Source organism: Danio aesculapii, chromosome 16 (assembly GCF_903798145.1).
Source record: "Danio aesculapii chromosome 16, fDanAes4.1, whole genome shotgun sequence".
In the NCBI taxonomy this organism is placed as follows: Eukaryota; Metazoa; Chordata; class Actinopteri; order Cypriniformes; family Danionidae; genus Danio; species Danio aesculapii.
Genome location: NC_079450.1, coordinates 988,820 through 1,015,499, shown reverse-complemented (window position 1 = coordinate 1,015,499; position 26,680 = coordinate 988,820). Strand labels below are relative to the sequence as shown.

Sequence of the window (26,680 nt, the reverse complement as noted above, 5' to 3'; positions counted from 1 at the left end):
CAATTGTGACTGTTAATCTCAAAAATCTCAATTTATATCACACAATTGAGACTTTAAATCAAAATGCTGACTTTATAACACAAAATTCTGACTTTATATTATGCAATTGTGAATTTATGAGTCAAAATTCTGACATTATAATTCAGAATTATGACATTATATCACGCAATTACAACTTTATTACTCAAAATTCTGATTTTATAACTCAGAATTATGACTTTATATCACAGAATTGTGATTTTATAACTAAAAATTTTGAGTTTACATCACACAGTTGCGACTTAACTCGAAACACCGACTTTATAACTCAAAATTCATAGTTTATATCTCAAAATTCTGACTTAATATCACACAATTTCGACTTTGTAACTCAGAATTCTGACTTTATATCAAGCAATGGCGACATTAATAGTCAAAATTTTAACTTTATAACTTAAAATAACTTTATATCACACAATCGCGACTTTATAACTATTTATAATCGCGACTTTATAACTTTATAACTAACAATTCTGAGTTTATATCACAAAGTTGCGACTGTAACCCAAAATACTGACTTAAATTACACAATTATGACTTTTCAACTCAAAATTCAGACATTATATAACGGAAATGTGACTTTATAACTCCAAATTCTGACATTATAACTCAGAATTCTGACTTCTGAAGCTATTTTGATATTTTATTCAGAGGCGGGAAGGGGCTTCAATTAATAAACATAAAACAATGCGTCTCTGTCGCCCCCTAGGGAAGTTCAGCTGTAACTGCAGCACGGTCACATGAAACTAATGACCGAAAACACAAACCATAATGATAATCATCTTTATTATCATCATGTATATAAATGACTCTGATTTTCTCGTGATTTATGAGCAGACTAATAAACAAATGAACACGGCTGCGTGCGATGACTGACTGTGGCCGCGGTTTCCGGCGGAAGTGAAGTCTCCACTTACAGGATCACTTCCTGGAGAGTGTTGTGTTGTCGAGTGTCTGTGTGTGTTTGTGTTCGGCTTTTCAGACGCGTGTTTCTGCTCTCCGTCATGAGTGGTGTGTGTGTTTCTCAGTGTCACTCGGACTGACTGCTGTCGGTGAGTTTATCTGCACACACACGCGCGCACCTTCATCATCATCCTCATCGTGATGAAGCGGACAGTGAATGTAAACATTGCTGGATTTAATCAACTCATCGTCTGCTCGTGTGCGTTCTGTGTTGGTTTGTGTGTGTGTTTTGTGTTTGCGTGTATGATTGTGTGTGTTTTTGTCCATTGTTGTGTGTTTTTGTCTATTATTGTGTGTGTTTGTGTCTCCTCTGCACTTCATTCCGCCTTCCTCGGTCTATTTTCCTCTCAGATTCCCCAATATGAGGCTGTTTTTGTGTCAGTCTGTGCTGTTTTGTGTCGTGTGTTGTGTGAATCTGCTTTCTCTTTCAGTTTGACATCTTCATCTATCAGCAGTGAATCAGCTCTAGAATAAAAGCCCTGGATATTATTCATAAAACATCTGCATATTTAATTCAAAACATTCATTATACAGCGTTATTAGCATAGATGACATGCTTATGATAACGATTCCTGCGTTGCTTTCGCTTTTACAATGCTATATACACTAAATATACCATGTTTACATCGCTCTCTGGAATACTTGGCTCTGATTGGTCCAATCACGACAGTCAAAGGTATTTTACTGACCAATAAGAGCTGATTAAAATCTGACTGGAGTTGGGCAAGTTACTTGCTAAATGTAGTACATTATATAGTACTAGTTACTGTCATTTATTGTGATTAGTAACATTAAAATAATATTGACTTGAAAATATAATGCATGACAATACTTTTGTATTAGATTACGTTAATACGTTATTGTCACTAATTATGCTAAAATCGTTAAAGTTTTGAGCAATTCCATGCAAATGTCAACCGTACCATGAAAAAATTAAGTTTTCACCAAAATACCAAAACCGTTTCTACATTTTTATGTGTAAGGAATTATTTTACAGTACTTTAGAAATACTCAATAATATCTCTGTCAATGTTTTTAATCAGTTTAATTTGATTTACCAAAGTCACACGAATGGGAACTTCACATTGGTCACATCCATTATGCAGAGGTGTCGCATCCATAACGAAGCTTTTCCCTCATAAATGCAAAAATATTCAATCAAATCAAGTCAATCATGTTTGTTCTATAGTGAGCCGACTCTTAACGTTTTGATTAGCATTATGTATTCTGGGTTGTGTGGTTTAACTCGCAGAATTTCTACAAAGCATGCTGTATTATTGTAAACTGGCATGCTTTTTTGGTCACATCCATAACGCATGTTTATTTTCCTCATTTCAAATATAAAACATGTTTACAGATTGATATTTTTCTGATCGCGTAACTCAGTGTTAGTAGTTTTGGAAAAAATCAACGGATGTTTCAATATGATGTTAACATATACTTTCTCTGTGAATTTATATTTTGAGATTTTACTGCAGATGTCACATACATGATGCTGGAATCGCTCTTTTATGTTATAACCACATTATTATGACTATGTATTGTGATTTTGCCATCACCTATAATTATTCTGAGAGGTTTTGAGTCATCATATCACAGCTTTTGCTTTTAAATATTACAATTACATATAAAAGAACATAAAACATGTTCTCTAATAGTATTAGCTGAACTATTTAATCAGATAAATACAATTTCGTTTATTATTATGATGCCAGAAAGTATATAGAGTGTTATGTTGTCATGGGAATCATATGCAATGCACATTATAGGATATGCAGCACTAAAGGTGTAGAAATGTGTAAGTATAAAATAATCTGAATGCAGCATTATCAGACTTTAGTTCTCACTAATTTGTGCACATAAATAATAAAAGATAAGGCCAAATAGTGCTACAGAGTGCTATGTGTGTGAGAGGTTTATAGTCTAACATGTGCAAACTTAACTTGTTGCATGAATAAATTAAATTATGGTGAATAACACATCCAAGATATTTTAAAAATACAGTGGCATAAAGTGGACAATTACACTTAATACCCTCAAAATAAAAACTTTGTTGCTTCTTTTATCTAGTTGAATCCACTTATATTTGTTAAGTTAACTTACATTTTTACAGACGCTAGGACACATTTCTCAATACTCAGGTGACTTTTGCAGAACTCTTGACCCAGTGAGCACAACAGAAGTGTGTGTGGGCTAAACTGAGGATCAATTCTCAGTGTTTTGGCACTAAATGCATTCAGTGACTACATCTCTCATACTGATCAAGTCTTTTCTCACTCAGACACAACAACTGACAAACATCTGTGTACGTACAGGACATTTAGCATGTGTTTACATACTGTTTTCAACACTGTTAAACTCATGTTCAACACAATAACATCATGCAGAACTGAAGAAGAGCAGAATTCAACAGTAATATTTCACTGAAACATATTTCACATCTATAACTGCAGTTTAACCTGCCAGATTAGCATTACTATTGTATCTGTATCAGTGGATGATGTGCTTACAAATTCTTGTATTTTTACATACATAGTGCAAAATAAATAAATAAATAAATAAAGGACATAAAATATTGAGGAATTCTGCATCACGTCTGATTCACTCCAGTAACATATGTTCAAATTATAAACAGAGATGTGTCCTTGTTTTACACAAGTAAACGCTGTGTAACGCTGCATGTTGTTAGCGTTTTTGTTAGTGTGTGTGATAAAGTGTGTTTGTGGTCTGTCAACCTTTGCTAGTGTTCTGGAAGAATGAGTTTATTATTTGAGAGCTGAATAAAGTGTTTTGCTAGTTGTAGTACATGTTGAATGTGAAACTGCCAAGAGGTTGGTTAGGTGAATTGTGGGAAGAGTTTTGCAAAAATGACCCAAGTATTGAGAAATGTGTTCTAGCGTCTGTAAAAAACTGTAATCAATTTGTGTTGTGATAACATGAATGAATTGTGTGGAACCCTGCATTTATACAGTGTAGAACAGGCTTGGCTTAATCTATAACACTGTGTGTATATTATCAGAATCAGAAAGAGCTTTGTTGCCACACTGTAAAAAAATGGCTGTGATTTCAACAGTAAAAAAAACTGTAAAAATGCTTAAAAACATGGTTAACAGTATGTTTTCTTAATATATACGGTGAATAACTGTAAATTGACTTTCCCAGAATTCCCTGCATGGCACATGACTTTGTGTGCTTGTTGTTGACATTACTGTGGATTTTTGTAGTTGTTTCTCCATCAGTGATGAACATTAGAGATTTAAATTAGATCTAATGTTGATTAATAATGTTTATTTCATGACTTTAATTTCATGAGTGTCACTATACTGGTGTTTAGAGCTGTGTGAATGACACTGAGCACCTTCTACACACCGATACACTCTTCTGCTTGTGGGAAAAGTTGTTTGTGATGATCTTTGGTTCAACATGATATGTTCTCATCACCACCTGCATATGGCTGTGTTAACTTGTTTATCTGTGTAACTAAAGATGTGTAGATGTTAGTAAATCAAAATACAGACATATTACATCTATAAATTAATGAAATACGGTAGTTTACTGTAAACACGAGGAATTACTTTTATTAATTAAGTATTTTTACAGTAAAATACCACAGCTGCCGGTTGTACCGTAAATTTTACGGATTTATTTTTTACAGTGCAGGTATGCTTACTAGGCATGGGACGATACCCGTTTTCAAGATATACCATGGTTTAGAGACGTCAAGGTTTTAAAACTGCCAATATTTTCTGTTATACTGTTCCTAAGGTATATGTAATGTATACTTTCTTTACTTTCTCCAGCAGAAAAGATCTCCAAATATGTGGTTTTGTGTTTTTGAAACTAATGAAGACAGCAGAAGTCAATGATTCAATTGAATTATTTTACCTGACAAGTTTACTGCTCCAAAACAATTGACAAATTTCTCAAAATAAAATATATCGTCTGTGTGTGAAATCCCCTTCTACTCAGCAGGTACTGCATTTGAATGTGAATTTATTATTTGACCGATAGAAAAGTACGTTCTATACAGTATGAATGTGAGTGGAGCTCAGACGTACTACGGATACCATTTTGTCATAATCACATGACACACCCGCTTCACTCCTATTCATGAATTCTCTCGTAGTGCATCATGGGATAACATAGCATCCATTTCACACTTCACCTGGGCTGTTTCTCAATTCCAAGAATGCTGATAACGGACTTGCGTTCTTGTGAAGACCGGTCTTGCCAGGTCACCTCGGAAGAACGAACTTAGGAGACCGCGAGAACAGAGAACACGTCCTGTGAGAAATGAGATGCTGCGTTCTGTAAAATTATTTAAACATCACAGCATTCATAGAAAGATTTATTGTTTTTCCCCTTTTCCAAATATATACTCTGCATAAAGAATTTACCAATAGACGGTCCTCAATACAAATAAAACAGATTTTAATACGAATTTCAGCAAATAAACACCTTTATTGTGTTTATGCCTTTATTAAGATTTTCATGGTGATGTTTATGTTCACTGTTTCATTTAGGGAAACTCTTGAAGTAAGTAAGTTATATCTATGAACTTTAATAATAAATCTATATAAAATGCTGCGCTTCCCACCTCCAGTCGAGTCATACATTCATCCATGCGTCCTCGAAATCAAGAACACATCTGGTTCTTGCAGTCTTGAGTATTGGAACTGAACTTTAACAGTTGTTGATGACGTTACACGAGAACAGGAGGACGCAAGACCGCTGAAGAACGCATATTGAGAAACAGCCCTGAAGTAGTAGGTCATCCAGGTACTTCTCGCACACTGTTTTTCGAATTTTAAGAATTTGAACTACTTGCCTCGCATATTGTTTTTAGCATGCTATAAAGTATGTACGGGATTTCAGATGCAGCCATTGTGTTCAAAAAGTTATTGTTTTTTACCCAGACATTTAAAAAGAATATATTTTAGAGCAGAATTGACAAATGTAGGTATGAGTATATTACTATATACAGTTAAAGTCAGAATTATTAGCCCCCTGTTAATTTTTTCCCCAATTTCTGTTTAACAGAGAGCAGATTTCTTCAGCACATTTCTAAACATAATAGTGTTAATAACTCATCTCTAATAACTAATTTATTTTCTCTTTGTCATGATGACAGTAAATAATATTAGACTAGATATTCTTCAAGACACTTCTATACAGCTTAAAGTGACATTTAAAGGCTTAACTAGGTTAATTAGGTTAACTAGGCAAGTTAGGGTAATTAGGCAAGTTATTGTATAATGATGGTTTGTTCTGTAGACTATTGAAAACAAGTATAGCTTAAAAAATATTGACCTTAAAATGGATCTAAAAATATTAAAAACTGTTTTTATTCTAGCCAATATAAAGCAAATAAGTCTTTCCCCAGAAGAACAAATATTATCAGACATGCTGTGAACATTTCCTTGCTCTGTTAAACATCATTTGAGAAATATTTAAAAAAGAACAATAATTCAAAGGCGGGCTAATAATTCTGACTTCAGCTGTATATAATAACCATATAGCTTGTCATTGCATAGGGATTTTACTGACAAGCTTTCTATAGTCCAATGACACATCAAACTTCTGCAACTGTAGAAATGCTAAAAAAAAAATCATCATCGCCTTAAAATGCATCTATACGGTATGTATTAATATGTGTTGATATCATTTAATAACACAGCAGCTTTCATGCAAAATTCTTTACAGACTATTCAAATATAGGACACTAGGACAAAACTGAAATCAATAAATGATGTGTGTGTTGTTGAATTAAAAATGCATTATTGTTATAGATGTTGAATTTTGAGACTTTATTAGTCAGGGTTTTGTCCTCCTCAAGCTGCTCTTGTGTGTAGCACTAGTTTCTAACACACATCTTCTCCAAAGCCTTCAGTTGTGTTCTGATGTGATTTTTGACTGTGTTTGTGTGTGTGTGTGTGTGTGTGCAGCTGTGGTATGGAGTCTCCGGCAGCGGTGGACGATGACATCTGTATCCTGAAGCATGAGTCTGCGTACGGTGCGGTGGAGAGCCCGGTGTCGGTGTGTGCCGGAGATGAGTCTGTGGCGTCGCACTTTGCTTTGGTCACGGCCTACGAAGACATCAAGAAGAGACTTCGAGAAACTGAGAAGGACAACGGCCTGCTGCGCCGCCGCGTCAAACAGCTGGAGGACAAGGTCAGTTCATTAGCATCACACAGACAACAACTAGTGATGGGAGAAACTGAGCTGTTAAACACCACTTGATAGGCACACCTTATGGTTAAAACCGTGGAAATGCAACAGAAAGGTTCATTGTAATTTTTGTATGTGTACAAATATGTCATCAACGCTGTTATCGTCAACTCAGTTATCATCATCTCTTAGGGGTGTAACGGATCACGGTTGATCTGTGGTTCGTACGGATCACAACCCCATGGTTCGGAACACACATGACCCACGGATTAATACTTTTTTATTCACTGGCTGATAAATCCTACATTTCACATAGAGATCACCGCTTACATCATTCACATCACATGTATAAAAGCACTTAGGCTTTCCTGTGAAATATAATGACAGAAGAAGTTGTGCAAGGTTATTCGGGAGGTGGTGGGTTTCTTAGAAGGTGTTGCTTATTAATTTGTGGGTTATTAAAGGTGTTCTCTGTCACTACTTGGCTGCAGAAATTGTAAACGATGGTGATTTGGAAATGTTTATTAATCCTTCGAATCTGTTTGAAAAGCGCATTTATCAAGAAAGAGGTTCAGTCTTTAGTTTACAGTCAAATAACACAGAAGTACTGGGAGAGCAGTTTATAGTTTAGATAAAACCACTGATGTTTATAGTAAAGATTAAAATCACCGTCATATGCATTTAGCTTGATGCTCAAAAGTGAAAGTTGAAGGCAGCAGTTCAAAAATATGCCATCAAAAAGGCAGCCATCAAAAATATGCCACTAAATAATTCTTCAAAAATGATCATCTAGCAATGAAACATGAAGATTTATGAGTGAAAAACTGAATCATTTATTGAAAATGAGATAGAAATTATAATGTTAGTTTTATACATTTATCGTTATCAGCAGCAGCAGTAGTATCAGTGAATTTTTCACAGGACTGAATATTTTACAATTTATTTTTATTGAGCTGATTATTTCTTCATTTTATTTTTAATAAAAGTAATTAGAGATGTTTTCTGTTTGTTAAAACCAAAGGTGTCTTGCAGTTCTGCTTTTGTAATAAATGAAAAGCAAATTACATTTGTCTCCTCCCCTTTTTGGCTGATCCGAAAAATGGTCCAATCAGTGACAAAAAAACATAATGGGATCTGAACTGTGAGATGAACTTGTGATTCGTTACACCACTACCATCTCTGTTATTGTAAACTTTGTTGTCGTCCTCTCTGTTCTTGTCGTGTCATCATCTCTGTTGTCGTCATCTCTGTTGTCGTCATCTCTGTTGTCGTCATCTCTGTTGTCGTCATCTCTGTTGTCGTCCGCTCTGTTGTCGTCCGCTCTGTTGTCGTCAGCTCTGTTGTTGTCATCTCTGTTGTCGTCCGCTCTGTTGTCGTCCGCTCTGTTGTCGTCCGCTCTGTTGTCGTCATCTCTGTTGTCGTCCGCTCTGTTGTCGTCCGCTCTGTTGTCGTCAGCTCTGTTGTCGTCAGCTCTGTTGTCGTCAGCTCTGTTGTCGTCAGCTCTGTTGTCGTCAGCTCTGTTGTCGTCAGCTCTGTTGTCGTCCGCTCTGTTGTCGTCCTCTCTGTTGTCGTCAGCTCTGTTGTCATCGTGTCGTCAGCTCTGTTGTCGTCAGCTCTGTTGTCATCATGTCGTCAGCTCTGTTGTCGTCAGCTCTGTTGTCGTCAGCTCTGTTGTCGTCAGCTCTGTTGTCGTCATCTCTGTTGTCGTCAGCTCTGTTGTCGTCAACTCTGTTGTCGTCCGCTCTGTTGTCGTCATCTCTGTTGTCGTCAGCTCTGTTGTCGTCATCTCTGTTGTCGTCATCTCTGTTGTCGTCAGCTCTGTTGTCGTCAGCTCTGTTGTCATCGTGTCGTCAGCTCTGTTGTCGTCAGCTCTGTTGTCGTCATGTCGTCATCTCTGTTGTCGTCAGCTCTGTTGTCGTCAGCTCTGTTGTCATCATGTCGTCAGCTCTGTTGTCGTCAGCTCTGTTGTCGTCAGCTCTGTTGTCGTCAGCTCTGTTGTCGTCATCTCTGTTGTCGTCAGCTCTGTTGTCGTCAACTCTGTTGTCGTCCGCTCTGTTGTCGTCATCTCTGTTGTCGTCAGCTCTGTTGTCGTCATCTCTGTTGTCGTCAGCTCTGTTGTCGTCATCTCTGTTGTCGTCATCTCTGTTGTCGTCAGCTCTGTTGTCGTCAGCTCTGTTGTCGTTGTGTCGTCAGCTCTGTTGTCGTCAGCTCTGTTGTCGTTGTGTCGTCAGCTCTGTTGTCGTCAGCTCTGTTGTCGTCAGCTCTGTTGTCGTCAGCTCTGTTGTCATCATCTCTGTTGTCGTCAGCTCTGTTGTCCTCAGCTCTGTTGTCGTTGTGTCGTCAGCTCTGTTGTCGTCAGCTCTGTTGTCGTCAGCTCTGTTGTCGTCAGCTCTGTTGTCGTCAGCTCTGTTGTCGTTGTGTCGTCAGCTCTGTTGTCGTCAGTTCTGTTGTCATTGTGTCGTCAGCTCTGTTGTCGTCAGCTCTGTTGTCGTCATCTCTGTTGTCGTCAGCTCTGTTGTCGTCAGCTCTGTTGTCATCGTGTCGTCAGCTCTGTTGTCGTCAGCTCTGTTGTCGTCATGTCGTCAGCTCTGTTGTCGTCAGCTCTGTTGTCATCATGTCGTCAGCTCTGTTGTCGTCAGCTCTGTTGTCGTCAGCTCTGTTGTCGTCAGCTCTGTTGTCGTCATCTCTGTTGTCGTCAGCTCTGTTGTCGTCAACTCTGTTGTCGTCCGCTCTGTTGTCGTCATCTCTGTTGTCGTCAGCTCTGTTGTCGTCATCTCTGTTGTCGTCAGCTCTGTTGTCGTCAGCTCTGTTGTCGTTGTGTCGTCAGCTCTGTTGTTGTCAGCTCTGTTGTCGTCAGCTCTGTTGTCGTCAGCTCTGTTGTCGTTGTGTCGTCAGCTCTGTTGTCGTCAGCTCTGTTGTCGTCAGCTCTGTTGTCGTCAGCTCTGTTGTCGTTAGCTCTGTTGTCGTCAGCTCTGTTGTCGTCATCTCTGTTGTCGTCAGCTCTGTTGTCCTCAGCTCTGTTGTCGTTGTGTCGTCAGCTCTGTTGTCGTCAGCTCTGTTGTCGTCAGCTCTGTTGTCGTCAGCTCTGTTGTCGTTGTGTCGTCAGCTCTGTTGTCGTCAGCTCTGTTGTCGTCAGCTCTGTTGTCGTCAGCTCTGTTGTCGTCAGCTCTGTTGTCGTTGTGTCGTCAGCTCTGTTGTCGTCAGTTCTGTTGTCATTGTGTCGTCAGCTCTGTTGTCGTCAGCTCTGTTGTCGTCAGCTCTGTTGTCGTCAGCTCTGTTGTCGTCAGCTCTGTTGTCGTTGTGTCGTCAGCTCTGTTGTCGTCAGCTCTGTTGTCGTCAGCTCTGTTGTCGTCAGCTCTGTTGTCATTGTGTCGCCAGCTCTGTTGTCGTCATCCCTGTTATCGTCAGCTCTGTTGTCGTCAGCTCTGTTGTCGTCAGCTCTGTTGTCGTCAGCTCTGTTGTCGTCAGTTCTGTTGTCATTGTGTCGTCAGCTCTGTTGTCATCAGCTCTGTTGTCGTCAGCTCTGTTGTCGTCAGCTCTGTTGTCGTCAGCTCTGTTGTCGTTGTGTCGTCAGCTCTGTTGTCGTCAGCTCTGTTGTCGTCAGCTCTGTTGTCATTAGCTCTGTTGTCGTCATCCCTGTTATCGTCAGCTCTGTTGTCGTCAGCTCTGTTGTCGTCATCTCTGTTGTCGTCATCTCTGTTGTCATCAGCTCTGTTGTCGTCAGCTCTGTTGTCGTTGTGTCGTCAGCTCTGTTGTCGTCAGCTCTGTTGTCGTCAGCTCTGTTGTCATTGTGTCGTCAGCTCTGTTGTCATCAGCTCTGTTGTCGTCAGCTCTGTTGTCGTCAGCTCTGTTGTCGTTGTGTCGTCAGCTCTGTTGTCGTCAGCTCTGTTGTCGTCAGCTCTGTTGTCATTAGCTCTGTTGTCGTCATCCCTGTTATCGTCAGCTCTGTTGTCGTCAGCTCTGTTGTCATTGTGTCGTCAGCTCTGTTGTCATCAGCTCTGTTGTCGTCAGCTCTGTTGTCGTCAGCTCTGTTGTCGTTGTGTCGTCAGCTCTGTTGTCGTCAACTTGGTTATTATCTAATCTTATCATCAACCCTGTTATTGTCAACACTGTTATTATCGACTTGGTTATTGTCATCTCTGTTGTCGTCCACGCTGTTTTTGTTCTGTTTTATACCAACTCTTAAGTCTTTTAATGTCAACTTGGTTATCGTCCACTCTGTCTTCCACTCTGTTGTCGTTAACTCTTTTACGGTGAACTCTGTTATAGGCATGGGTCGGTATAAGGTTCTGATGGTATGATAACCTTGATGAAAATATCACGGTTTCACAGTATCACGGTATTGTAATTACTGCTCTAAAATATATTCTTTTTAAATGTCTGGGTAAAAAACAATAACTTGTTCCCCTTAGAAAACAATATGTTTTATTTTTACATCAACTCTGTACCCGTCAACTCTGTTCCCGTCAGCTCTGTTGTTGCCAGCTCTGTTACTGTCAACTCTGTTACTGTCAACTCTGTTACTGTTAACTCTGTTACTGTCAACTCGGTTTCTGTCAACTCGTTTTCCATGATCTCTGTTGTCGCCAACTATGTTATCCTCAAATCTGTTATAATTTTTTCTGTTGTCGTCAACTTGGTTATTATCCAATCTTATGGTCAAATCTGTTATCGTCAACTTTGTCATAGTTTAACAATATGTTAAAGAACAGGTACAGAATCAAATGTTTTCTATCACATATGAGCATGTTGCATTATTTGACATTAATAATGACTTCTGATGTTTTTTTTACAGCTCTGAAAATGATTTACAGTTTGCTGTATATTCACACGATAAAACAGCTGTTATTAATTCTCAGGATGTCACAAATGTGATCAAATAAACACAGCATTATCAAGCAGATGAGACTACCTCTGTAACATCATATTACTGTGTGTTTGTTGTGTTTAAATGTGTGCATGTGTGTGTGTGTGTGCGCGCGCGCTTTGTTTTTGCAGCACTTCCGTCCTGAAGCTCCTCCGTCTGAAGGGCCGCAGTACATGAATAAAGCCTTCAGTGCGTATCGAGGAATCTACATGGAGAAGGAGGATCTGCAGCTGGAGCTCAATAAAGTGGTACTGTGTGCTGCACTGCTGCTGTTTCACACACACACTAACCCACACACACGGTCTCACATACATTAATACACACATTAAAACACACAAACACATACATGCATAAATAGACACACACAGACACACACACACACACACACACACACGCAGTCTTATATACTCACACACATACTTACACATACATACATGCATAAATAGACACTTTCTCACACACACACACACACACACACACACACACACACACACACACACACACACACACACACACACTTAAATATTCACACACATACTTACACATGTTTGCTTCCAGAAAAAAGATAAGCAGGATGTGGAGCGCGTCCTGACGGAGCAACTGCAGGCCAAAGAGCTGGAGCTGCTGCAGCTGCGCTCCGAGATGGAGACTAGCCAAGGTCAGGCTTCAAAACAACAACACTTCATATAACACACCTCTGTTCATTCATAAATAATACAATATTATACAGCAATAATACCGTATTATAATACATCACACAACAAATAACTAGTGTTATACCACGGGCCTGCTGGACGATGGACTCTGATTGGCTGATGGTCACGCTCAGGTGTTTGGTTATTGTCAGATAAAGGCACAGCTAAAGTAGTTCCGGCAGGTTTAAAGCACATTACAGCTCCATATCACTCCGCTGAATGATTAGAGTTATTACACAGCTACAACAGTCAGAAATCACAGCAGAACACAACAGAAGGAGGAGGAAGAGATGTGGAGGACACTAGTGCTACACACAGGAGACGCTTGAGGAGGACACACACCTGACTAACACACTCACACACACATCAGAAAGAGGAGGAGGAGATGTGGAGGACACTAGTGCTACACACAGGAGACGCTTGAGGAGGACACACACCTGACTAACACACACACACACACACACACACACATCAGAAAGAGGAGGAGGAGGAGATGTGGAGGACACTAGTGCTACACATAGGAGACGCTTGAGGAGGATACACACCTGACTAACACACTCACACACACATCAGATAGAGGAGGAGGAGATGTGGAGGACACTAGTGTTACACAGGAGACCCTTGAGGAGGACACACACCTGACTAACGCACTCACACACACACACATCAGAAAGAGGAGGAGGAGATGTGGAGGACACTAGTGCTACACACAGGAGACGCTTGAGGAGGACACACACCTGACTAACACACTCACACACACACATCAGAAAGAGGAGGAGGAGATGTGGAGGACACTAGTGCTACACACAGGAGACGCTTGAGGAGGACACACACCTGACTAACACACACACACACACATCAGAAAGAGGAGGAGGAGATGTGGAGGACACTAGTGCTACACACAGGAGACGCTTGAGGAGGACACACACCTGACTAACACACTCACACACACATCAGAAAGAGGAGGAGGAGATGTGGAGGACACTAGTGCTACACATAGGAGACGCTTGAGGAGGACACACACCTGACTAACACACTCACACACACATCAGATAGAGGAGGAGGAGATGTGGAGGACACTAGTGCTACACACAGGAGACGCTTGAGGAGGACACACACCTGACTAACACACTCACACACACATCAGAAAGAGGAGGAGGAGATGTGGAGGACACTAGTGCTACACACAGGAGACGCTTGAGGAGGACACACACCTGACTAACACACACACACACACACACACACACATCAGAAAGAGGAGGAGGAGGAGATGTGGAGGACACTAGTGCTACACATAGGAGACGCTTGAGGAGGATACACACCTGACTAACACACTCACACACACATCAGATAGAGGAGGAGGAGATGTGGAGGACACTAGTGTTACACAGGAGACCCTTGAGGAGGACACACACCTGACTAACGCACTCACACACACACACATCAGAAAGAGGAGGAGGAGATGTGGAGGACACTAGTGCTACACACAGGAGACGCTTGAGGAGGACACACACCTGACTAACACACACACACACACACAACAGAAAGAGGAGGAGGAGATGTGGAGGACACTAGTGCTACACACAGGAGACGCTTGAGGAGGACACACACCTGACTAACACACACACACACACAACAGAAGAGGAGGAGGAGATGTGGAGGACACGAGTGTTACACACAGGAGACGCTTGAGGAGGACACACACCTGACTAACACACTCACACACACATCAGAAAGAGGAGGAGGAGATGTGGAGGACACTAGTGCTACACATAGGAGACGCTTGAGGAGGACACACACCTGACTAACACACTCACACACACATCAGATAGAGGAGGAGGAGATGTGGAGGACACTAGTGCTACACACAGGAGACGCTTGAGGAGGACACACACCTGACTAACACACTCACACACACATCAGAAAGAGGAGGAGGAGATGTGGAGGACACTAGTGCTACACACAGGAGACGCTTGAGGAGGACACACACCTGACTAACACACACACACACACACACACACACACAACAGAAGAGGAGGAGGAGGAGATGTGGAGGACACGAGTGTTACACATAGGAGACACTTGAGGAGGATACACACCTGACTAACACACTCACACACACATCAGATAGAGGAGGAGGAGATGTGGAGGACACTAGTGTTACACAGGAGACCCTTGAGGAGGACACACACCTGACTAACGCACTCACACACACACACATCAGAAAGAGGAGGAGGAGATGTGGAGGACACTAGTGCTACACACAGGAGACGCTTGAGGAGGACACACACCTGACTAACACACTCACACACACACATCAGAAAGAGGAGGAGGAGATGTGGAGGACACTAGTGCTACACACAGGAGATGCTTGAGGAGGACACACACCTGACTAACGCACTCTCAAATAACACTACTGCACTACATCACCAACTCAGGTGTGCGTTATCTTCTAATAATTTAACGGCTTCAGTTACTCTATACTTGCACTACAGGGCTGTGATGAATGCTTGATTCTGATTGGCTGATGAGCATTCTAAGGTGTGCTGTTATTGAACTTCACAGATAAAGTAGTTCCGGCAGGTTTTGATCATGTTGTAAGAAGCGTAGTATGAGTTGAATAATTAATGACATGCCATTGAGTTATTAGAAAATAATGCACTACATTTCAAGTATTAGTATTACGTTATTAATATATAACTTCTCGTTAAATGTTACTTTCAAAATGTTTTAATTTGTGTGTGTGTGTGTGTGTGTGTGTGTGTGTGTGTGTGTGTGTGTGTGTGTGTGTGTGTGTTCAGTGATGAAGAGTCTGACTGCGGATACGTCCGAGTATTGGCACGTGGACCGACACAGCAGTGAACTGAAGATCCAGAACCTGCAGGAGCAGCTGGAGAGACTGCAGCTGGAGAACAACACACTCAACAAACTCTACAGAGACACAAAGGTATTGTTTGGGTTTTTACCAAAATCTGCTTCAGTTCCATGTCAACAGCTCCTTTAGAGATATTATTCCCAGGAAAACACATGGCCGTGTGTTCAGCACTCATTTCTCCGCTGTGTATGTACAGTAAATCAGCCAAGATGATTTTGTTTGTGTCTCGTGATGTTTTTCTCTTCAGAACGCTTCAGAAAACTGCATCGTTCATGACGATCAATCCCATAATACTCTGACAGACATCAGGTAGTTACGACACGGCTCTTCTGTCTGTGTTTGTGCATGTGTGCAGTGTTTGTGTGTCTGTGTGTGTATTCAAAGTTTAGTAAGTGTGTGTGTGTGTGTGTGTGTGTGTGTGTGTGTGTGTGTGTGTGTGTGTGTGTGTGTGTGCAATATTTAGAGTGAGTGTGTATGCAGTTACTGCCATTGATATGTGTGTGTGTGTGTGTGTGTGTGTGTCTGATGAGTGTGTGCTTGTGTCTGTGCATATGCAGTGATTGTGAGTCCGGTGTGTGTGTTTATGTGTCTGTGTGTATGCAAAATTTAGAAAAAGTGTGTGCATGCAGTGTCTGTGTGCAAAATTTAGTAAGTGTGTGGAATATTTAGTGTGTGTATGCAGTCATTGATGTTGATGAGTGTGTGTGTGTGTCTTATAAATCTGTTTGTGTGTCTGAGTGAGTGTGTTTCTGTCTGATGAATTTGTGTGTGTGTATGTGATGAGTGTGTGTGTGTGTGTGTGTGTGTGTGTGTGTGTGTGTGTGTCTGATGAGTGTGTGCTTGTGTCTGTGTGCATTATTTAGTGTGTGTATATGCAGTGATTGTGAGTCTGATAAGTATTTGTGTGTGTGTGTGTGTGTGTGTGTGTGTGTGTGTGTTTGCAAAATTTAGTAAGTGTGAGCAATATTTAGATTGTGTACTATGCAGTTATTGGTGTGTGTGTGTGTGTCTGAGTGAGTGTGTTTCTGTCTGATGATTTTGTGCTTGTGTCTCTGTGCAGTATTTAGTGTGTGTATTCGGTGATTTTGTGTGTGTGTGCAGTGCTGCAGGTCTCCACTAGATGGAGGAATTGTCTCAGCTGTAAATGACTCTCATGTTTGAACAAACTTTGCACTCTGTGTGTGTGTGTGTGTCCGTGTGTACAGGTCTATGGCGGTGGTTCAGTCGTATCAGGCCGCCCTCAGTGAAGTGTGTCATCTGCGGTCAGCGGTCAGATCTCAGTCTGAGCTCATGAGGAGACTGAAGGAGAGACCACTGCTGCCTGCCTTTAGGAGAGGTGAGACGCACACAGAACAAACTCTACAGAGACACACACATACACACATACACAAATAAACAAACACACACATACTAAAGGACTTACTGAGGTTTTGTGTTGTAGTTGTGACAGTTTTCACTGCGTATTGACTTGGGTGCGGTGCTGATGTTGTAGCTGCAGTTCTGACTTTCTCAGTTTTTGACTGTAACTCTGACTTACGTTGCAGTTCTGACTTTGTCTCAGAATTCTGACTTTACGTCCAGCAATATTTGACCTTTCAGACAGCTCAGTTTTTTATTTAAGAATTCTGAAATGACCTTTCGCAGTGTTGACCCTCAGCATTTCTGCCCTCAGAATTGTTAGTTTACATCTTGCCCCTCTGATGGCTGTTTTATGCAAGAGTCATTCAGTGTTCACATGTAGTAATACAGACTTAAAGGTGCAGTAGGTGATCTGCCTAAATGCTAACCGGTTAGCATAATATCTTTCAAATACAATCCCTCCCTTGCTGTCCAATGCCATGCCTCCAAAATCGTGAACGTGCACATTACAGATGACAGAGACCCACTAGATCATGTCATTCGCCAGTTAGACAACTTTATTGTACTTTATAACAGGGGTTTTCCAATTTCACTTGCCCCCCATACCCCCTCCCACCGGAGACTAGGGCTGGGTGATACTGGAAAATTTGGTAATGATCTGATACCAAGTAAATACAGGGCCAGTATCGCCGATATCGATATCGATACCGATACTTACACTTTAAAAAGCATGCACTTGAACGTAAATGTACTTTTCTGTAGGGGACTAAAGTGTGATGATTTAAGAGTTGAATGCTCTCAAAGCAGCTATAATTAAATGTTTATGTTAAAACCCAGGTCAAAATGTAACCACTTTTAAGCCAAATATTTATTTTTATTATTGTAATGATCTGGATTTGCAAACACAAACTTATTACTAGAGAACAATGATTTTATTTTACTTTCCTTCAGTCTGGCGTTTTTGTTCAGAAACAAAAATATAATAACAAATCCATTTCTCTTTTAGAGAATTATGCATTTTAAATACATTTTAAATAAATAAAGACCACCAAATTTTTACTGGCGAACAAATGTTTTAAAACTTAGTTTAGTTTTTGTTCACTGTTTTGTTCAAAATAAAGTGTTTCTCCTTCATTAGACACTAAACATTGCCTTATTTTATTAACAGTGCAAACAGTTGCTTGTATATAATGAGGGATATTCAGAAATGTTTAAGTTTATAGTAAACAGTGGTGGGCAGAATGATTAGATCACCTGTATTCTCACCAGCTAAACATGTTTTAAGTGTTTCTAAATGTTTTTTATCCTACAGCAAAAGATAACTGAATTAAAGCCATTTTTCAGCTGGTGAAAAAACTTCTGTTCTGATCATTTTGGCCACCACTGTATACGTTTAAATTCCAAAATAGTTCATATAAATGGCATGTTTTAATGTGCTGACTATATAGGCTATGTTTAATCAGCCTGATGATGAAAGTAGTAAGTTCAACTATCACCAAGTATTCTTTTTTTTTTTTTTTTCTTCTTGAATTGGCATTAACTAATACTGAATGTCTTATATAACTCAAATATTAATTTCACCACTGTAGCTAGCTACCTGGATATTCATTCCCTCTCCGAAGCATACTTTAATTTAGGACTAAATTCGACCTCACGTTGTGTTTTGACACATTGCCTTCTTTTGTCCGTCATAAAAAAATTTAAATCAGGTTTTTTATTTATTTATTTTTTTCTTATTTATTTCTTTTTTTTTTCCTCGTTTTTCTCATCTAAAACCGAAAAAGGGCTTTGAGGGGCCTTTTGACTGTTCAGAGCCACCTTACAAGCTAAAGATAAAATACAAAATGCCGTCACTGGACCCAGAGGTCACTTTATGACAAACAGTGCAGAATATAAGACTGAATGTGGCGGAGTGAATCTGTGCTGGATTCACCCCTCTGCTGCTGTTTTGTGTGTGTGTGCGTGCGTGCGTGCGTGTCCCCATCCATAACTTTGTTGCACTGCCTATAGATATTATAATAGAAAGCTGGATGCCTCATAGTCCACTTCAGCCTGTTGCTCTGATACGTCAATGCACCCATCTATTTTAATGTCTGTAGGGGCTGCCAGCTTCTGTTCAGGATTTGTTTACATATGTAAATGTGTGAAGTATCACACACAATTTATCAAAATTCCACTGATTTCCTGAAATAAACTGCATTTGAGGATAATCCAGGGCAGCTCTTTGATGAGGAGGAGAACTCTAATTCCTTTTCTACTTTGGAGAAGAGAGGAGAAGCATCACTGCTTGTATTGACTCTGCATTTTTTCTAAATTGATGCATTAATAATTGAGTCCGCATCAGACTCCGTGTGCAAGGTTTCTGTTTGTGAAGAATTCTTTTTCTCAGTATATAAAGTAAGCACAAGTTCTTGAGATTCAATTCATCTTTATTTCTCCAGCTCTTCTACAGTGTAGATTGTGTGGCAGCAGCTGAACACAGAAGTTCTAGTAAACTGAAGCTGTGTCAGTTTGACCACCCAAATAACGACAAAAAGTATTAAAATATAAGAAAAGTTTTATTTGTCTGAAAGTCTTTCAGATTTACACTAGATTTTTCTCTCTACAATGTGTGTAAACTAGCTTGATGTCGATTACAGGACAATCGAGAAATTAATTTTTGATGCCAATTGTAGATGTCAAGATTGATGTTGTGTGATTGGTCAAATGTGATGTTATTCAGTCAGTTTACATCAAATCAGTTTGTGTTTTGATGTGTTTTATGTAGTTTTGTCATTAGGGTTGATCCGGTATGTCCTTTTCTTGGTTATTTTATGTACAGAGCAGCGCTCCTAGCACATCAAAAACTAATGTCAGTTGTTGAATTGAGTTGTGTTGAGAAACATCAAAAAACACGCCAAAAGTGCAAATCGATTTGATGTCAAAACTTTGACGTCTATTTGACATCCGCATAAAGATGCCTGTTTGACCACCAAAATAATGACAAAGGTATTAAAAGATAACAAAAGTTTTATTCGTCTTAACGCTTCCAATTTACACTAGTTTTGTCTCTCTACAATGTGAGTAAACTAGCTTGATATTAAAACATCAAATTGGAATCTAACATTAGCGTCAACAAAACGTCAAAAATTAATGACAGGACTTTCCTCTGATTGCTGTTTATTGATGCCAATATTAGATCTCAATCCATTTGATGACACTGATGCCTGTTTGACCACCCAAATAATGACGAAAAGTATTAGGCAAGACAAGGCAAGTTTATTTCTATTTCATACACAGTGGCAATTCAAAGTGCTTTACATAAACAGGAATAAAAGAGACAATAGAAAATAGAGATAAATAGTATAAAAACAGATTAAAATGTGTTAAACGTGTTATAAAAGAATAAAAAAGAAGAGAAAGACACAATAGTGTGATCTGTGGGCTATAGCACAGTGCTCATTCAGTAAGCCACAGCTGAACTGATGTGTGTTCAGTCTTGATGTGAATGTGCCTAATGTTGGAGCACATCTGATCATTTCTGGAAGCTGATTCCAGCAGCAGGGGGCGCTGTTAGTAGCTGAAAGCCGATTCACCCTGCTCTGACTGAACTCTTGGAGTTTCTAGTTTATATGATCTGAGTGATCTGTTAGGTTTGTATTCAGTGAGCATATCTGTAATGTATTGAGCTCCTAGGCCATTTAGTGATTTATAGAGCAGTAATAATACTTTAAAATCTATTCTGAATGTTACTGGAGCCAGTGTAAAGACCTGAGGACAGGTGTGATGTGCTCTGATGTTCTGGTCAGAATCCTGGCCGCAGCGGATGAGCTGCAACTGTCTGACTGTGTTTTTGGGAAGGCCAGTGAGGAGTCCAGTACAGTAATCCACCCTGCTGCTGATAAAAGCATGAACATAAAAATATATTATTTGTCTGAAAGTTTCTGTACAATGCCTGTAAAATAAACTAGCTTGATGTCAAAACAACTCTTCAAGAACAATCGAGAAATCCATTTTGGTGCCAGTGTCAAGATTGATGTTATGTGATTGGTCAAATCTGATGTCATTTTGACATCAAGTTAGTCAGTTTACATCAAATCGATTTCATTTTGACGTGTTTTTTTCTCCTTTTTAATGTAGTTGTGCCATCCATGTTGAAATGGGGTGTCTTTTTATTATTTTATCTGCAGCTCAGCGCTCTTAGCACAACAAAAGCTGAACTTTAAATGTACATTGAGTGGTGTTGTAGAAATAATCTTGTGTTTCAGTGACAGTGATGCTCCACTCCGCTCCATCAGTGTGTGTTTTTTCTGTCCACGCTGCGCTTTCCGCCGTCTGCGTTAGTTTAGTATTCCTCGTGTGTTCCAGAGGAAAAGCAAAAGGTGCAAATTAGAGCGAGTGTTCAAATGAGGAAGAGCTCCATGTTTATTTCAGCAGTCTGAGACGAGACGGCGTGGAGGAAACGCGGCTTTCTTAAGATATTCCCCACATATTCCTCTGAGAGATCAGCAACATAATCAGTTTTCAAATGAGCCCTCATTGTTTCTTTAGATGAGAAACGGGGCCGAGCAGAAAGCTAGTGATCTGGAGGAAACGCGTCCCCCGAGGGAAGCCGCCGCCGCCATACACTGATGCATGCTTTATTTATGATCGCAGCTCAGAGCCATCTGTGTGTGTAAAAATAGTGTTCGGACACTGCGGAGATCTGGGCGGATTTCAAACTTCAGACCCAGGCCAGACTCGGAGAATACACACAAACAGAAATATCAATGTGTGTGTGTGTGTGTGTGTATATGTGCACATTTGATATACATAGCGTCAAGGTCAACGAAATTATACATAGGTGAGTGTCTGAGTAAAACAAAATGACATTTCTTCCCAGTTTGAAGTGAAAACACACTCATTTTTACACAAAGATACAGATTTCCTGACTTCTTGTTGCAGTTTTGACTCACAATATTGACTCTCCGCATGCTCTGCTGACTCTTTTTGCTGCAATTATGATTTTTATTGTTGCAGTTTTGACTTTTTGGTCACAATTCTGCCTTTTTCAGATTTTTCAACATGATATTTTCACAGTATATTTATATAAACTAACTTAAAAAACAGTTTATATACTTTATTTAATGTAGTTGTATTATTGTCAGTCAGTGTGTCTGTGTGCATGCTGTTTTGTGTGTGTGTATGCATGCATTTATATGTGTGTGCGTGTGTTTGCACGTCTGTGTATGTGCGTTTGTGCATTTGTGTGTGTGTTTGTGCATTTCTTTGTGTGTGTGTGCACGCATTTGTATGTTTGTGCATGTTCTTGCGTCTGTGTCCGTGTGTTTGTGCATTTGTGTGTGTGTGTGTTTGCGTGCGTGTTTAAGTGCGCGCATGCATGTTTGCGTGCATGGGTGTCCACGCATTTGTATGTGCGTGTTCGTGCATCTGTGTGTGCGTTTGTGCATTTGTGTGTGTGTGTGTGTGTTTGCAGGCGTGTTTGTGTGCGTGCGTGTTTGCATGCATGCATGTGCACGCATTTGTATGTTTGTGCGTGTTCGTGCATTTGTGTGTGTGTGCATGCAATTGAATGTTTGTGCATGTGTTCGTGTGTTTGTGTATGTGCATTTGTGTGTGTGTACGTGCATCTTTGTGTGTGTGTGTGTGTGTGTGCACATACATCTTTGTGTGCATTTGCATGCATGTGCGTGTTTTTGCGCATCTGCGTTTGTGTATTTGTGTGTGTGTGCGTGTGCATGCTTTGTGTGTGCGTGTACATGCATTTGTATGTGTGTGCATGTGTTTGCGCGTATGTGTATGTCCATTTGTGTGTGTGCGTGCGTGTGTGTGTGTGTGTGTGTGCGTGCGTGGATCTGTGTGTCTGTGTGTTCGTATGTGTGTGCGTGTTTGCGCGTCTGTTCGTTTGCGTGTGCGCATGCGTGCATCTTTATGTGTGTTTGTGCATTTGTGTGTGTTTGTGTGTGTGCGCATGCATCTTTGTGTGCTTATGTGCATGTATTTGTATGTGTGTGTGTGTTTGTGCATCTGTACATGCATTTGCGTGTGTGTGTGTGTGTGTGTCTGAGGTGTGTATTAAACCGTCAGACTGTGGTTTTCAGCTGCTTCAACTGTTCCAGTGCAGTGTCTGGACGATGTGGAGCGGGTCCGGGACTCGACACCGCGGCCCCCCAGTGCTCCTCCGCTGGCCTCACAGGACCTGCTTGAGAGCACCCCGCTGCGCATGAGTTCTCTGGACGACAGCTCCTGGTCCTTCCCGAGTCCTCCGAGACCCAGCGAGGCGATCTTCTGGAGCCCGGCGGCTGACTGAGGGCCACCCCACACCGCACTGCCTTACCACACACACACACACACACACACACACACACAAAGCTCAACACACTCTTTATTACGCACAACTCAACACACTCGCGTTATGTTTTACACAGACGAGTTATTGGAAACCTGTCTGCTCATCCTCACTCTCTGCTGGAGATTTTCTCTCATGGCCTGTTTTTTTTCATCAGTTTTACAACTAAAATTCAGATTTTTTGTTGGTGCAACATTAAATTATTCTTCTTTTTTTCAAATTTAACTTTTTTGCTGCAATTATGAATTTTTCATAGCAAGTTTTTTTGTTTTCGTTTTTTCCCCAAATTTGACACTTTAGTGAATTTGTAGGTGCACCTTTACCAACTCATTCAGAAAGCCGTCCTCTGGAGATCCTGGAGATTTCTGCATTATTTTTACAACTAAAATTCTCTTTTTTTTGCTGATGCAAATGTAAAATTCACATTTCTTTGCTCAATTTTTTATTGGTGCAACTTTAAAATTCGGAGTTTTCATTGGAGCAAATTTAAAATTCTTAATTTTTGTATTTTTTTTCTCTTTTCCCCCAAATGTTTTGAGATTTTATCACTCATCTGCTTTATTTCACTGCAGCTCAATCTCACACTTCTCACCCTGAATTCTCATTTTTTTGTGCTGATGCAAAAGTAAAATTCAGATTTCTTTGCTCAATTTTTTGTTGGTGCAACTTTAAAATTCAGAATTTTTGTTGGTGCAAATTTATTAGAACTTTTTTTTTTTTCAAATTTAACATGTAAATCTGACTCTGCTGCAGTTATGAATTTGGCGCGGCTGATTTGTTCTGCAGTGTTGACTTTTGTCACTATACTGATTTTCCTTCAAAGTTTAAATAGTTTGTTCATTTTTGCTGTTTTTTTTCTCCCCAAATTCAACATTTTAGTGAAGTTGTAGGTGCAACTTTACAAACCCATTTCAGAAAGCTGTCCTCTCTCTGCTGGAGATTCTTTATTTTTGCATCTAAAATTCAGATTTCTGTCTTGATGCAAAAGTAAAATTCTGATTTCTTTAAACTTTAAAATTTGCTTCAAAAATTCAGAATTTTAAATTCTTAATTAATTTTCTTTGTTTTTTTTTCTCTCCCCAAAATGATCATTTGGCTGAATATGTAGAGTCCACACACTCTGCTGGAGCTTTGCTCACTCATCTGCTTTTTCCACTGCAGCTCAATCTCACACTTCTCAACCTCAATTCAGATTTTTTTTGCTGCAACTTTAAGATTCGGATTAATTTGGTGCAATTTTACAATAGTTGTTTTACTTCTGATTACTTTGCTGCAACATTAAACTTCAGATCTCTTTTGTTTCTACAGCTTAAACATTTAGCTTTTTTTTTCTTTTTTTTTTTACTTTTGCAAGTTTTTGTTTGCTGGTTTAACTTAAAAAACTAAACTTTTTTTGTGCAAATTTAAAGTTCAGATTTAATTTAATTTTTTTGGAGCATAATTTCTTTTAATTGCAGCTTTTTCTTTTCACAGTTGTGACTTTATCGCTCCCACCATTCAAGTTTTTTTAATTGCAACTTAATTACAATTTCTAAGAAGCCTTAGAACTCTTGAAGTAGAATTTTTTTAATCTCTTACTGCTGACTCTGACTGCAGAGAGAAGTCTGAAGTTGTGATGAGCATTTCTATTTTTTAAACACCAATAATAACTCCATGGCAGAGGAAGCGCTCTGTAGTAGCTGATCTGCTGTTTCTGAGCTCTGCTGGTCTTCTGTATATGGTGAGGAGGTGTTTTTCCTCTGGATGTTGAGCTGTGAGCTGGACTCTTCATCAGTGTCTGAAACTGTGCCGTGAACAAACAGACTCAATACAGCTTCACACAGTTTCCAGATTTTACACTCTCAATCATCAGAATCCTGTTCCTTCCACACTGCACATTTATATCTCGCTCGCTCTTTCTCCCACTCTCAACTTCATCTCACTCTTCTCATGTTATTTTCACAACTCCAATGTTTTTTTTTTTGTTCTTAAAAGTCTTTTTTTTTTTTTTTGGCAAGTTTTAAACAAATGTTTTGGTACAAATTAAAAATTCTGATTTTTCAAAATTCTTTGGTACAAATTTACAATTTGTTTTAACTTAAATTTTTTTTTTAAACTTTAAAATATTTTTTTTGGTTAATTCAACTTGTTTTTCAACAGATTTTTTTGTTGGTTCAACTTAAAAAAATTTTTTTTGGGTAGTTAAACTTAAAAAGTAGATTTTTTTTGGTTCAACTTTAAAAAAATTTGTTGTTGGCTCAACTTAAAAATTCAGATTTTTTTGTTGGTTAAATTTAAAATTTCAGATTTATTTTGGTTTAATTAAAAAATTGGTTCAACTTAAAAAATGTTTTTTGATTGTTCAATTCAGATTCAGAAAAAAAATCAGATTTTTTTGTTCATTCAACTTTTAAAAATCTTTTTTGTTGGTTGAACTTAAAAATTCATTTTTTTGTTCCAACTTAATTCATTTTTTGTTCCTACTTAAAATGCATTTTTTGTTGGTTCAACTTAAAAATTCATTTTTTTTTGTTGGTTCAACTTAAAAAAATTGTTGTTGGCTCAACTTAAAAATTCAGAATTTTTTTGTTGGTTAAATTTAAAATTTCAGATTTATTTTGGTTTAATTAAAAAATTGGTTCAACTTAAAAAAATGTTTTTTGATTGTTCAATTCAGATTCAGAAAAAAAATCAGATTTTTTTTGTTCATTCAACTTTTAAAAATCTTTTTTGTTGGTTGAACGTAAAAATTCATTTTTTGTTCCTACTTAAATGCATTTTTTGTTGGTTCAACTTAAAAAAAATCAGATTTTTTTTGTTGGTTCAACTTAAAAATTCAGATTTTTTTTGTTGGTTCAACTTAAAAATTGTTTTATTCCAAAAAATGATTTTGGTTCCAACTGAATTTTTTTGGTTCTAACTTAAAAGTAATTTTTGTTGGTTCAGCTTCATTCAGATTTTTTTTCTTTGTTAGTGTTTTTGGTTGGTTCAGCTTTAAAGTTTTTAAATTTTATAATTTTTTTTTATTTAATCTTTTTTTTTTCTACAATTACAAAAACCTTTATTGCACAATGTCAGATTTCTGTCTCATCATTTGTACATTTTTAGTCTCTTAAATACTGATTTCTCCAAATTCACACTCTCAGAACTGAGATGGCAAAAAATCTGAATGACATATTTTATTCCACGTCATAAATAATCCTACATAATAAATGATCTGCATTTCTGTTTCCTCTTCTTCTGAACATGTAGAAATGGAGCAGTTGTTGATCAAGTCTCGAGAGCGTTTAAAGGTGATTTTCAGGCATAACTACAGTTCTGTTCCGTCCTGTTAAAGCACAAAGATGAAGATGAGTTTCTCTTTTCTGTGTCGTTGGTGTAAATAATGAGTATTTATTCTGGGGCTT

At 39.1% G+C, this 26,680-nt stretch overlaps 1 protein-coding gene across 1 annotated transcript; it reads left to right on the top strand.

Annotated features, from left to right (window-relative positions):
* The first annotated feature begins 977 nt into the window (after nt 1-977).
* On the top strand, nt 978-24,301 carry azi2 (5-azacytidine induced 2). Its single transcript, XM_056475488.1, has 8 exons — nt 978-1,091; nt 6,948-7,173; nt 12,169-12,285; nt 12,596-12,695; nt 15,534-15,679; nt 15,855-15,916; nt 16,813-16,943; nt 23,047-24,301. Exons 2-8 carry the CDS (start codon nt 6,955-6,957, stop codon nt 23,253-23,255), a joined length of 984 nt encoding a protein of 327 aa, XP_056331463.1. The 5' UTR covers nt 978-1,091; nt 6,948-6,954; the 3' UTR covers nt 23,256-24,301.
* Nucleotides 24,302-26,680: the final 2,379 nt, after the last annotated feature.